At 42.3% G+C, this 14,959-nt stretch overlaps 1 protein-coding gene across 2 annotated transcripts in view; it reads left to right on the top strand.

Moving 5' to 3' along the window:
• The window catches only part of csmd3b (CUB and Sushi multiple domains 3b), a 523,594-nt gene that overhangs the window by 89,076 nt on the left and 419,559 nt on the right, over positions 1-14,959 (top strand). For both annotated transcript variants that reach the window (XM_036516253.1, XM_036516254.1), the window contains exon 3: positions 9,626-9,738. In XM_036516253.1, coding sequence (XP_036372146.1) covers positions 9,626-9,738 — 113 coding nt within the window. The remainder of the gene's footprint in view (positions 1-9,625; positions 9,739-14,959) is intronic.

Here is a 14,959-nt window from a genome sequence, read left to right on the forward strand (position 1 = left end):
ATCATCATCATACAGCAAGTTATCCAAACAAAAGCTCATTTGATAGCTTGGTCCTCTTGTTTTTTACTAGAACAATGCAAGATAATAGTTTTTGTTAAAAAATGTCTTATTCGGAATTATGATTTTCTTACCATTTACCCTGAAATCACTAAATTGCTGTTTGCCATATTTTGTCACTCACTGATTGAATGACAAAATGAATGACTTTTTTAACTTGTATTTAGATGTGATGTGACATTTTAGTCTGAATAGTTTTCATGGGAGCCTGCACTGAATGATTCTCTCACAAATCTGTCCTACCTCTCTGTTCACTGCACTCAGTTAACATCTTCATGTTATTGGTCTCCCACAGCACTTGAACATGAACAGCATGCTCTCCCATGCTGCGCTAGGAAAATTATATGGCAACCACAGATTACCAGGTGCTCAGGTACAATCTTATTCATGTCTTAGGCAGCATGGCACTGTGTAGCGCTCTTTTAAGCCTCTGTCAATTTTAACCAGGATGTGCTTTGTCCTTAACACACAATTCAATTTTCATCTTTTTCCCTGTAACTTGGGACCAGCCTGCTTCTGCCGGGAGGCTGTGGCCTGTAAGGCGTTATCTCACAGGGCCGTGCAATCAGGGAGCCGGCCCCTTCTCCTGGGCAGGAGGTGCACTCACAGCGGTACTCGTTACACTTAATTTGTCACGCACATGTTTTTTTTGCCGTCAATTTGATGCCCATGCCTTTGTGTGACACTAGATCTGTCAAACGCAGAGGCATGAATTACACACCTGCCTCAGCCTCCTGGACTTGCATAGGTCACTGGCAAAGCGTGAGCACTCTGACAGAAGGATATTTCAATCACATGCTTGAGCCCCGATCCAATGATTTTTTTTTAACTTCATAAATAAATATAAAATATGCTTACATATATACATACATATCATTCCATAATCTGACTTATTATTTTAACAATGAAATTTTTTTTCAGTTTTTGCACTGTTTTCTTGTATTGTTATTCAGGTTTCTTGGTTTCTGGGAAACCTGAAGAAGAAAGAATTTTGACTCCTTTGCCACTTTTTTTCATGACATATCTTTCCCTGAAGTTGGCTGCTATCCATGAAAGGGGCTTAGTTTCACTAATTCCTCCCCAAAGCAGATGTTTCCAAGGAAGTGATTAACGTGACCAGAAAACAGAATTTCAGACATATAGATAATATAGAGGGCCTCACAGCCCCTGATCACTTGACCTTCTCTGCTGAAGATTTGAATAATTCATATTTTTCCTGTTTTTTACAGAAGAGGTGCTCTGGTACTGCAATATGAGGTTTAGTGTGCTCTTATCTTTACAAATTTGAAACTGTTAAAGTTTGTTTTAAGCAAACCATCTCAACCATGGGCACAGACTGCGGTATCCAGTCTTTGTGGGCTCTGATTGGCTTAAAGCTTTTAAGTGACATACATGTGAGTTTACTGAACCCGCAGCTAATAAAAAACAAAAACAAAGGTGACGTTAATATTCATATCTGCATAAGTAACATTGCTTCTTCTACCAACAGTATCGATACACAGGAATGTAACCCTCACTGCCCACACCCCCAGTATAATGGTAACCAAGGGATGCAGACTGTTTAGTGAGGTCACAGTTGCTCACATGATGTCTTAATCTGAATGTGCATCTCACATCGTTCTCATGCCTAAGTGATATATCAGATGGTGATTGACTAGAGTGTTCCAGTACCACTGTGAAAGACCTCTTAGACTGTCCTCTTTTAAATGCATGTGTTTTCAGGCATGATTTCTTCAGCTTCAATCACCACAGTAATTATAACAATCTACTCTCCTTGCAGAGATTCACTCAGGTGAATCTAGGGAGAATGTCTTTCAGTAAAGCCAGGACCTCTTGCAATGTTTCCAGACTTAAAGTTGCTAAAAAAAATGTTAACACACGACTGGGTTTAAATTCATGTCTGTGCCCTGATTTTAAGTCTTTCAATTATGCAGTTCATGCCTTTTTTAATTAATTATTTTTTTTTTTTTTTGGGAAACTGAAATCTTGTGAGAGCCACAGACACAAGTTTAAAATACATTAACCCAGATTTCCTTGGAGTGTTGCTTAAGTTCAGAGATGTCATAAAGCACAGGATTCTAAATTGATCTGACCACTAGTGTGCTGAAAAATATAGGAAATGTATCCTCAGAAACATACTGAAAAATACATCTTTCATCTCCCAGCATGTCCAAAGGGATCAACACAAGGGTCCAGTCTCCTGCTGTTATGATTTGTGTCATCCTGGCAAAATAAAATTCTGAATTGCCCTTTTTTTGGGGTAATTAATTGGAAAAACAATGCTGTATATGATGTTGAGTATATTTGAGAAAAGTCAGTGGAGCATTTGAAGGTCTGCCAATGTGAGCCACCTACATTGAGCAAGATTTATGGCGCGATTTGATCGTGAGTAGGATTGCGTCTTTTAGGCATCGAGATATCATCTGTTTTCATTTATCGTGACACGCGGCAAGATGAATCACACTGGCGTATTCATATTTAAAGGTAGTGCTTCACATGACTGTTTACAGCACAAAGACGAAGAAAAGGACAACCTGTGGGCTCCATCACCTCCTGGCTTGGCATTTTGGTGTCAGAGGTGCCCCTGACCTTACAGACAGAGGGCCCATCATCCACTCATCCGCATGGCAGAAACTGAAATGCATTATGCGGGTTTTTGTGCACTCTGGAGTTGGCTGTACAGGCCTCTGTACAGGCCTGTCTAAGCTATTCCAGCCATCATGAAGAGACTATAAAGATGTGAAAACCAAGAATTTCAATTCCAAGAATTTGCCACTGTCCACAAAATCTTGGCACTGTGATTAGTGTCAGCATGACAGATGACATTTTGCGCACAATAATGGTGACGTTGATTGAAGGTGCTCATTCATAGCCTAGCCACATTCAGATGTTAACAGAATCATACTGAAATGAGACCATAAAAAGAGAACATGGCCTGCTGCTGGATTTTGTCTGGAGATTGTGTTTTGAAATAAAGGAATCAGCAAGATAATGACTCCCCGCATGTAAATGCATTTGTCACGTTAAATGATAGCTTGAGAATTGAAAGTGCTGTGTGTGATGAGTCTGTTTCTGCTTCAGGTAATGTGCCATATATAGTAAAGCTAAGGGCAACACAAGCAATAGGTATGTCTGGAATTTTATCAAAGAGCGATAATGGGTTTAGTTGTTTTATCATAATGATCACCCATCTAGGCAATGTAAATTTTAGCATTTTGCTTGACGAGACCAGTGATACTTGATCAAAAGCACCAAAATTATGGTAAAAATGATCAAATAACTTTTTAAAAATATTAATAGCAGGGAATGCCGGAGGTTGTTTGGAAGTCTTGTTATATATTTCGTGCTAAATAATGTATATTGTCGCTGTTGATTGCTGTGTCAAGATCTTAAACAAACAGAAACAAAAATCAGAGCCGACTTTTCCAGGGGGCATTTATCTCTTTGGACTTTTTTAAAAGTCTGTTTAAACAAATGTTGTGTCTGTATGATGTAATTTGATATGTGGCAGTTTGTATGCTGTGCAAGATGCCTTTCAGTCTTGCCTTCAGGCTTCATTTAAACATCAAGCGCACATTCTTCCTTTCTTTATTCAATTAATTCAGGAGAAGCATCAGCTGCATTACAGGTTATTTAAGGTTATCCGATCAAAAACTTTTCCTCTTGTAATATGGGTTCTGCCTTTTTTGGTAAATGGCATTACTTACCAGTTCCTGAGTGGTATTTATTCTGCAATGGATGCTTTAGGCAAGCTGGTTATTCATTGCCTTTTGCGGTGGGGCTGGACCCACTTTCCTGCATGGAGGACACCAATTTACCTGTGATGTATGTAGGAGGACCGGGAAGAGGAGTGTTGTAGCAGAAAATGAATTGGTCTCAGAGCTACAATTTGGGCATGAGAGGTACAAAGTGACATGCTTTGCCACCCGCTCTGCGGCATGAGGCCGGCGCTGCTTTTCACCGCGTTGTAATTTTCAATCAGTGTGCCATTCAGGGACAATTTTGCTCCATTAGGGTCTTTCTGGGAAAGAAGGACCCTCCTCATGCATGTGTAGGAAGGAAGGACAGGGCTGTCTCAGTGGGAATGCAGCGGAAGGCCTCTCACACATTAGGGGTGAATCAGCCATCATGCATGCTCCTCTGTCAGTTCTGCACTGTTAGTAATTAGTCCCACTGTGCATTCACCAAAACAAAGAGGGATGCTTGGGGAAAAAAATGAAGGTTAGTTAGCCATGACAACTGTAAACACTTTTGCAGTGAAACAGAGTTCCTGTTTTTCCTGGAACATCCTTCCATGACTGGCCATTAAGCTGTGTGGACACACAGTGGCTCCTCAGAATCGCTGAACACTCTCAGCCGTGTGGACATGGACACAGCGAGTCAAGTGGAACTCCATGTGAATAGCTCAGATACCTACTTGCTAGACTCATGACAGGTCACTTTTGGTTATATGTTTATAAGTGAAGATATAAAAAGCTAAAAACCACACCAGCTGATGTCTCAAATTTCATCATTTTTAAGGCTTTTTTTGAGCTGAGCCGTGCACCTGCAAGATGAGTTTAATGGTAATGTAATTTCACATGCAGACAGTATAAGCAATGGACAGCATTTTCTCAGCCAACCATTGCAGCAGTCAAATCCTTAGCATTAATCGCCCACAGATCTCTCAGTGTTAGTTTTGGAGAACATGTATGTATCACATGTGGTGAAAGAAAAAAAACCAGTGCCAACACTGATTTCATAGTACAAGTCAGATTTTCAAGTACTAGTCACAAGTTTGGATACACTTGATTAAGATAATGGCAAACATGCATTCATTTTGATCTAAAGACTTATCCTTAAATGCTTGAAATTTGTGAGTGAAGTTGATGACTATGTATGAATTTAATTTGAAAAAATATTTTTGGTTACTTTGAAGAATCTAAAATATAAGATAGATGGATAGATGGTTTGTTTAACACTTTTTTCATTGTGTAATTCCATTTGTTTTATTTCATAGTTCTGATGTCTTTACTATGTAAATTGTGCAAAATAGTAAAAATAAAGAAAAACCCTTCTATGAATAGTTGTACACACACACACACACACACACACGCACACTGAAGTGATATCTAATAGCAAATTAGGTTTACTGAACTGGCGGTGAACTCAATTTCAGCATAACTCACTAGTTGCCTCTTGAAATAGAGCTGAATGGCCATGGCATTGATACTGTTTTGCAAGCTGGTGAAGTCTGTGATCTGCTGAAAACTGGAGCTGACGATCCCAGCATTGGTGAATTGTGGACTCGTGTTAGCATTAAGGCACATATAAGGAATGCACACTGTACACAAAACATAATCCATAGAGCCAGTAGTTCTATCCTATGAGTAGTGGAACCCTTGCCTGTATTGATATCAGTATCACAGTGCAGGCCAAATATGTTTTGAGGCATTAAAGAAATAGCATTACATTTCATGTACTGGAGAGCTCAGTTAATTTGGTGCAAAAAATGTATGGACTGCAATGAGAATCCACTGAAAAGCCTCTCTAGGCCTCACAGTGCACCAGGGCAGTCTCCTCCTCCACCCCATGTGTCACCATGATTTTATAATCTGCTGTAGCATGTCTTGTGTGCATGTAGCAAAGCATTGTGTACTAGCATCTGATAGGGGCAAAATTTGAGGTCATAGGTTCAGTAATGAGACGTTCAGCCTCATAGGCAAGTGCTATTTTCCTCCCTCCATCTTTAAATGGACTCTTTAATCTGAAATTGTGCATGAGGCTGGGACCTGACTGCAGATGTATAGTGATGCTGAAAGCAATGTATGAGCTGATGGCCGAGGTCAAAATGGGGAAGAGCCCACTTCAAATACTCCAGCACTGTCTGTCTGAGCCAATCTGAACCTGCGCTCCACTAACAAGAAGGGAAGTGGAATCACAATAGCAGTTTTGACTGTTCCTTGCTGAGGGCGAAGAAAGGAAATAGATTTGTTCCAATTTGCACTGCAGTTTAAAAGGGCTCATGACCCCCGAGGCCATTCAACCTCAACTCTGAGAAATGCTGTTCTGCTCAGGCTTAACTAACATGACCTAATCACCACAGTGATATCAGAAAAGCTTGCTGTTAAAAATCATTCGTGGTGCTCAAGTAAACCAGAGACCAAAGCAACAACTACATTGCTTTGCAATGCATGCCATTGTCTCTCTCCACCCCCGTTTTACTTAGCTCTTTGTTCATTTTTTCTTACACTAAATCTGAAGAATCTGCTTAAGAGTTCACTGATGTGAATGTGTATTTTTGTTTTCTTTTTTCCCTGAGCTGAGCTTCCTGTTTAACAGCAAATTGCCTCTTGCGCCATTGTCATGTTAAATAGCCATTGGCCTGGGCTATTTATAAAGGCTTGTGTCCTGGCACAGTTGAGGTGTAGAGAGTTCTGGGCTCAAGCTCCCTCTTTTGCGGTGTCTGTTAGCAAGCATACAGGCTCCTGCTAACTTGGCCTTTGGGAGCGGTGTGCACTCTTAAGTTTCGGGGCTCCACTCAGCTCGCTCGCCAGCCAGCTTTCACAAGACGCCCAAACTGGTCATCCCCTTCGCTGTCACAGATCCCCCCCCCCCTCCCCATCCAGCATCGAGCACTCTCACGGCCACCACTCAGATACAAGGAAGATAGTGGTATGGGCTCTGCTTTGTCTAACAATGAGCTATTTTTTGAGCAACGGCAGCAGATTTTATGGTTTTTGTGGCTCCATTGTATTTCTGCCAGAAATAAGACAGAGAAGCTTACTCATGTGTTTTATTCCATATTATTTTAAAATGTGATTAGCATGGCTAAAGTGCAGGAGTTTTTTAATGCATCTGCAAATGCAAAACAGATGTGCAAAATGATACAGTCATACAGCACTTAACCACTAATGCTTACAGTTGAAAGTGAAGTGGGCTGTAAAAAGGAACATTTAATCGGCCCTAACAAGAACCCAAAACTTCATGGATGCTAAGAAAAACAGCCTATAAAATTCAGTTTCATTCGTAAATAGTAGCATGAATCCATAAACTATAATGTTCTCAAAACAATGTATCACACCGATATCAGCACTGCAGTCATCATGTGAATCTGAGGAAGCCACCAATCTGTCAAATACAGCTTTTCAAGTAAGAGAACTGAGGACATTTGCTCAAGGTCTGGGCTCATTGGGTTCCGATCATCAACACTGCTCTGAACTGCATGTCACAACATGTCTGCTGACACCCCAAAGTGATGATGTAACAATAGAAAAGAGGAAAAAAAAGCTTAAACAAGATGTTTGAGCAACCTCGAAATTTAATCCAAAATATTTTTGTCTGAGTAGCAGAGTGCAAGCAAAGAAGAAGAATGTCCAAACAGATTGGGGCACATAGGAACAGGAGAATGGAAGCACAAAGCAATATCTGGCAGATAGCAGCCTCCTCCTGGTGTGTGCTGCACTGGCAAAGATTCCTGCGGGTAGTGGGCTTGTGTGAGAGTAGAAGGAACCTCATTAAGATGGTGCTGAATGAATCCCTGCCTCCCAGCCATACAAATTCAACTCATTTCCTCTGTTTTACAAAGATAATGATTAGGTAGTCACTAATATGTGCTCTAATTGAAGCAATGTGAGAGTTTTTTATTCTTTTTTTTTTCTCTTCCCAAAATTTGGATGCATTTCTCTCTGCATACAAAGTGTTTTCTTGATTGCATCTGACCCAACAGGATAGACAACCATTTTGGAATAAATTATATTATCACATTAACAAAAACATTGAAACAAATTTTCAATGCACATTAAGTATGAAGAATAGCAGTAGTCACGATGATGCCAATGTGTTGTGTTAATGGTGAAATGTTTCACAAAATGTGTATTATATGGGTGGATATAAAGCAACATCAACCCCACACAGAGTTAATGATTCTGGACTTTATGGAATAATTTTAAATTGCAAAGGGAGAAACATGGTAATGAGGGTTCAGTTGTTTTAGTGTTAATAGAGGCGCTCTGCATTTTTCTATACTATTATAAATTGGCAGGACTGACCAATTTGTTAACTCCCCATGACTATAATCCATAATCCTGACATTTTCTGTCTCAGTAATTCTATTTGACCTAATGTCTAATACCTGAAGCTTTTCCTGTTCAGTGTATAAATTGTGGGTAGTCCTATCTGCAAATCAGAGAAGGGAATCTTGTTTGAAAAGGGCCTTAAGGCATTGTATGCATAAAATTGTGTTTATATGCAGAAAAGGTTCTCATTTTGGTCCCTGCTCCTCTGAAGTTCTTTGAAACTTAAGAGAAACGGAAAGGTTAATCATATTATAAAGAAATCTGTGTGATCTCCTGGGGGTATTATGCAAACGCATTTATAAATATTTCAGTTCAGACATATTAGCATAACTGAAAAGTTCTGTAAACTTGGCCTCTTTGCAGTTGAAGTATGCGTGCCCTGTGCGTCTGGTTTTTGCGTTCCTCAGATTTTTAAGACAGTTAATGCCGCTGCCGATCTTGTTTGTCTGTTTGTTCATTTGTTTGTTTCTAACAGAGTACTCAGGGGCTGCAGGGGGTTATTCAGCTAGCACACCCCTCCAAAAGCTGCATTGCTTTTCTGCATCCCTAATTTGGAACCAAAATCAAAGGTGAGGTTTGTTTGCGGCGCGTAGAAAGACGAGTACAGTTACAGAAAGCAGGTTGGTGGTTGCTGAGAGTATTCGTGTTTTTGGGGAGTTGTGCACGGGTGTTCTGCAGTAAGGTTCAGGGAGCCAGAGCTGCCTTACATCTGCCAGCGGACCTGAAGGTCAAGAAAGAACAGATGCCTGCAGACATGGCCCGGTGCTTCTTGGATCCCTGCACTGCAGCCTGGTCACAGGGCCACACAGGAGGGTTGAATTGGGCCTCCGTATCTCAGGCAGTCACAGCCAACACACGGATGCCAAGAGAGGTGGGAAATGTTTAGGTTGTGCAAACATAATTGGCACCACCTTAAAGCTGTGCCAAAGCATTCTGCTTCCTGGTTCACCTGGGTTTGGTGTGATGGTGGAGATGTTGCTGGAGAGCGGCTTTTTTGCAATGGGCTCATTGGTATCCAGAGAGACGTGACCCTGTTCCTTGGCCAGCACAGCCCATCTGATAGCCAGTGATATGGAGGGACAGACTGTAGAAGGATCCTAATCCCTTCCCTCCTGGGTCCTTCACAGTTGCTACCATTGATGTGTGCATCTCATCCTCTGCTCTGCTTAACATGTTTTTATTAAGCTGGTATTCTACCTCGGGAATGTTTAGTTGGTATTCTGCCTCAGGAGACTAAATTCAAATGAAATGATAACCTGCAAAGCAATGAAACACACAAAAATTGTCTTTCAAGACCTCAGATTCAGATTACAATGATGGATCCACTTTAAAATGACTAGATGGAATGAATCTCTCTTTTCCTTTTTTAAAAATATATATAGACCTTCCAGTTTCCTTCTTCTTTTGATGTTGCTGCCACAGTAAAAGTGATTACATTAATGCCGTAAATGAGGGCTTGGAATCAGATAATCCATTCTCATGCACTCCATATCTTTTCTTCCCTCCTATAGGTTGACGGGATTCCAAATCCCTCCACCTGTGACAAGCACCGGCTCTGTGTTTTCTCTGCGTCTTACGAGCGACTTTGCTGTGAGTGCGCACGGATTTAAGATCTACTATGAAGGTAAGAAACTGTTATGTCGCTTACTTTGTTGTGTGTTGTTTACTTTTTACATTTACATTTTAGCTTTTATTCCCCGCCTGGACTCAACAATGGCATGAACGGGTGTCACAAGTGACCCCTTGGTCCATCAAATGCCACCCCCCTGAACAGCTTGAGATGAGGATGTCATTATTAGCTTTAGATAGAGACCTGCTGTCTGCTAAAGACTCCATCAATTGCATCCCGGGCCTTGATGAAATTACTAGTCACAGCCTTGGTGCCTAGGAACGAAAGAAACACAGTGTTTCGGCTGTTGGAAGCACATCTTTTCAGACGAGGAGAGGGAATTAAGTTTTAGCAATTGCTAAACAGCTTCAGCCCATGTAGCTCATGCATGGATTTTAATGTTCTTTTATAAGATCATGCATATATTATGGAAGATGTTCTTGATATGACACTTGATGAGTCAATTTAATTGCAGTGAAAAGTCTCAGGGGTCTGTCTCTTCAGGGGACCTGTAGCTTGAATGGGAATGCATCAATAAAACTGTGACAGTGACAAGTGGTGCTGTGTTTTTTTTTCAAATAATTAGGGGTTAGTCACGTCAGCTGCTGATTTTAAATGCAACACTTTGCTTCATATTTCCATTCCCACTCAGCTGTAAACTGGGAAATTATCTCAAGGGAAAGCTAGAGTTATTTCTATTCACTGGGAGTCCAGAGTCATAAAAGATGTCGTTCATGTGAAACTGACATTGTGATTTTGAGAATGGTGCACTTGTGTGTCTCTTTCCCTCTTCTTCACAGTAGGTGTTTCATACAATAGCATTTTATACTGTGTGGTGTGAACAGAATTAATCTTCCTATTGTGACATTGTAAGTCTCTTTGACTTTGAGAAATGAATAATGAATAAATGACTATGTATAATGATTACTTTATTGCCATTGCTGGTAGATACTGGTATGTTATTATGAATATTATAAATATGCCACATGCACTCTGAATGCTTCTTTTAAATGTACATACAATTTATCCATTGGCAGATGCTCACTGAGACAGAATTCATTTCAACTAAAGAAAAAACAACTATCATTTACATCTATTTGGGTGCAACTGTGAAGGCAGCCTGTTCCTCCTGTTGTTTGGGCCTTTGCTCTGCCTCGCCCCCTCACTGTTACCCGCCCCTCACAGCAGACCACATTGTCTGTTCTTTTCTTAGTTTAGTCAGCATTCGTTCTCCACTCACCCTTGGCTCTGTACTTAGGATTGAAGGTTACATTTCCATTGTGAATACTGCATTTCTTATGCGCATGGTTGCTATTCACTAATCTGCACTATAGGAGGCTGCCATTTTACACATCCACTCAAACAATCAAGCCTACGCTCTGTAGCACCAGACACATCTCGCTTTGCACAAGGTTTCAGACAGTGTATGCGTACAATCACACAACATCTTACTTCTTCAAGGAGCTTTCCTCAATAGAAAGTATCCCTGTCTGGCTAGGTCAAACGACCAGTTTCCGTCATCTGTTGGCATGGCTACAGTGTTGTCTGCATTTCTCCATTTCCACATTTTATTTATTCAGAAATAAATCACGACCTGGTTTTCTCTTCCATTTAAATCACATAGGGAATCTTCATTTTGTGGAGTGTCTCACTGCTGATTTGACCTGGCTTCCTGTTGGTCAGTGTCCTTTCCTAACCTGAATCCTGACATCGGCTTGTGACGTAGAGACCACCCCTGACCTGTGCCATATGAAACTAACCACACAGTTCACCGTTCATGCTTTAGTCTTCTTCATACCTATCTTTTTTACCTATGGCTCTGACCTTGGGTTTTTTTTTCTGATAAATATTGATAAAATGTCTCTGATTCAAATCAGTTCCTGTGTAATTCATGCCAGAGAAGCACCAGAAGTAATTGATTTATGTCTCCCAGTGACACAGGGGCTGTCCCTGAGGGTGTTTTATTAGGCCAAGAACTGCAGCTTCTTAGGTTGTGTTTACTCTGTAGACAGATATGTTTCAAAGCTCAGCACAGCACAGCATGTGCAATGGTGGCAAGGCAGACCAAAAGAGGTGCTAACCCTGTTCGCAGTGACGAGCCCGAGGGTGACTGTTTATAAAGGGCTCAGGAAGTCAAACATGGCCTTGATCTGATTGACTTGATTGGAATGATTGAGTTGATCAATTCACAAAGTTACTGCATTTTGTTTTTGTTTTTTTTTTTAAGTAAACATGCATAAATCATCCTTTAAATCCTGACATGCAGTGGTTTCAATCCCCAGGGTGTGACAAAGTAACTCTTTGTCATGGACCTAAATGGGACCAAAAAGCTCAACTTTTCATGCTCAGTCAATAATAACAAAAGCAGACATCTTAAGAATAATTGTAAAAAGGAGAAAAAATGCAAATGACCATGTAACGCTGCCAGTTCTCCCCAGCATTAGGCAGTCAGAACATCAGCGAGCACTTTGCCTAAAAACAGAATGGCAGATGCACTGACCCAAGTTGTGGAGCCACAGAGTTCTGGGACCCAGAAGGTCTGGCACTGGAGAGGATTCCCTGGAGTGGCAGGCGTTGGGGTACCAGCTCAGTCTGGGCAGGGCTAGATGGAGCCCCTTAGAAAGGAGAGATCACAGTGATGGTGGCAGAAGGTTGACGCAGGCCAGGGACCAGGATGCCATCGCAGGTGCCAGGGTTGAAGGCAGGAACAGGTGAGCTCAGGTCAAAACAGGAGTGAGTTTGGCAAGAAGCATAATGTGGACAGGTAGAAGAAGAATGACAGAGATCCATATGAACACAAACCTGGAGTGGGAATGCTGAGTGTTTGATGAGGTGACTACAGGATTTACATTGTGATTTTAAATTTCTCAGTTGGTGACAGACATGTTAAACGCAGCATGTTTGTCACCCAACTACTGATTTGGGAGTGGAAAATTCAGACCCAGAGACACTAAAGGCAATCTAGGCATGTAGGAGCAACACAAAGCCTCAAAAAGTGAGTTAAAATTCCAGAGTTACTGCAGATGAATTCTATGTAATAGTAAAAACACAGAGCCAGGGAAAGAGGCAGAGGCGATTATAAAGCCGTGAACCTTGCCCTGAGCCATCTTTGGTACTGTTACCTGCAGACAAATCATTAGGGTAGCACCATAGTAACAAGGGAAAGGTTATGTATAGCTACAAAACAGCAGGGGGACAGAAGGATGGAGTGGAGGAAGTGCTGGACACTGGAGAGGAGGATGAGCTGGACCCTGGAGAGGTGGAGGAGAGAAACATGAAGGCGGACAAGGGCATGGAGAGGAGGAGGACAGTAATGTGGTTTCTCAGAGCTGCTACACTGGCACAGACTCTCAGCAGCAGGAGCAGGGGAGTCTCCCACTCTGAAACCCTGTAACACTCCTAAAACAACACTCCTCCACACTACATCTCTGAGCATAGTGTGTGGTAAAGAGCAAAGGATGTATGAAAGCAAGGCTGGAGACCAGAGTCCTATCTATCTATCTATCTGTCTATCTGTATTAGGTCATTTATACAGAGACAAATAGATGGACCCTGTCCCTAGGTACCAAATACAGCTATTACTGGCTCAGGCAGTCTTACAATGATAAAATTAGTGTAGTCACTAAAGAAATAAAAAAATGAAAACCTGGAGAAATGTTTTGAAATCTAATTATACCCATGGGTAATCTGACACGTCAAAGCTGATGTGTTTTTCGTTGTGATGCCAGTTTCCATGCCAGTCTAGTGGCATCTCCTGAGCAGACAGCCAGTCTCTCTGTCCTCCTCTCACCCACTCTCTCCCTCTCTTGCTTACTCCCTCTTGCCTAATCTTCTCTCTCTCTCTCTCTCTCTGTGTGTGTGTGTGTGTGTGAAAAACAAGGTGGTGCCTGTAAGCGCACCTCTGCCATTGCTGTCTTGGAGCGTTTCTCCAGTCTGCGCCATTTGCTCCTCTGTGTACATGCTCCCCTACGCGAGTTTACACGCATCTCCTACTTTACCCGGACGAGACCAACATCCCCTTCACACACCGGAGTGCTTCCTGCTGCTCCCGCTCTCTCTCCTGGCTCACAGTGAGGGGAGGGGGGCTGATTAATGCTGCGTGCCAATATGGGTCCGCAGCAGCCAGGCATGGGGTGAATGCTTGCACATAGCAACACCTTGTGGAAGTCAGGTGCAACCCAGAGCCCCAGGTCCACACAGCAGCATTGCTTAGCCCAGGGGCACGACGACGCCCCTGAAGGCACCCATCTTACTCAGCTAGACTGGGCACAGTGCCAATTAACATGCTTGTTGCAGCTTAATGTGTACACACCCAAAATATGCATTGTTTCTTTAAAAGAAAAAGAAAAGTAATTCAATTTCACACTCTAGCACTGCGTTCACAAAAACACTTTGATATGAAGCATTCATATGGAATGTTCACCTTTATGTGGACATTTCTCATGTATAACTTACACCTTTTTTAATATATTCAAACAGGATTTAAGGGTACATTGCTGTATATATGTGACTGGAAGATTTTGATGCTGGTTGTCAATTATTTAGTGGCAGGGACAGTGCAGGCTGAAAATGACTTGACAATAGGACTCAGAGACTGTCTGCCAAAGACAGTCTCTGAGTCAGTCTCTCAGTCTCTCTAGGCACTGCCCCCCCCCGTCATCTAATATGCAGTTGTATAAGCTTGAGGAACGTAAGATCATTAGATGCGTATCGAACAGATCCCAGCGGACTGGGAGCTGTGGTTGGGGGGTTTTGACGCATTCATCTGGCGCATCCGTCAAAACCACAGAGCCGTCCCACCTCGTGCATTGCTTTCCAATGTAAAGGCCCAGGATCCTCCCCGCTGTGATGCGGCTGATATTGGGTGCACTCAGGGGGCAGACCGTGGGGAGACGTCTCTGTCCCGAATCTGCCGAGGACAGGACGGGCTGCCCCCGTCACTGCCAACAGTCATGTGAAGTCTGACATCTGACAGCTGGAGTGAGCAGACAGGCTCGGTTGCCCCCGTGGCGGTCGGCCATGTGTGTGTCCTGGATGATTCTGGATTGGAGGCTGAGGGGGAGGCAGAAGCGATTGCTGCGGTGGTGAAGATTAGCTGCAGACGTGGCAGGCGAGACTGTGAGTGCATGTGTGTGCGTGATTCTCTGCCTGTGTGTGTGTGTGTGGTACACGTGCACAGGTAGTGGCGGGGAAACACACTCTCACTGTGTAGATGCTGTCACTCTACAGATCAGCA

The sequence above is a fragment of the Megalops cyprinoides genome, chromosome 21 (assembly GCF_013368585.1).
Source record: "Megalops cyprinoides isolate fMegCyp1 chromosome 21, fMegCyp1.pri, whole genome shotgun sequence".
Taxonomy (NCBI): Eukaryota; Metazoa; Chordata; class Actinopteri; order Elopiformes; family Megalopidae; genus Megalops; species Megalops cyprinoides.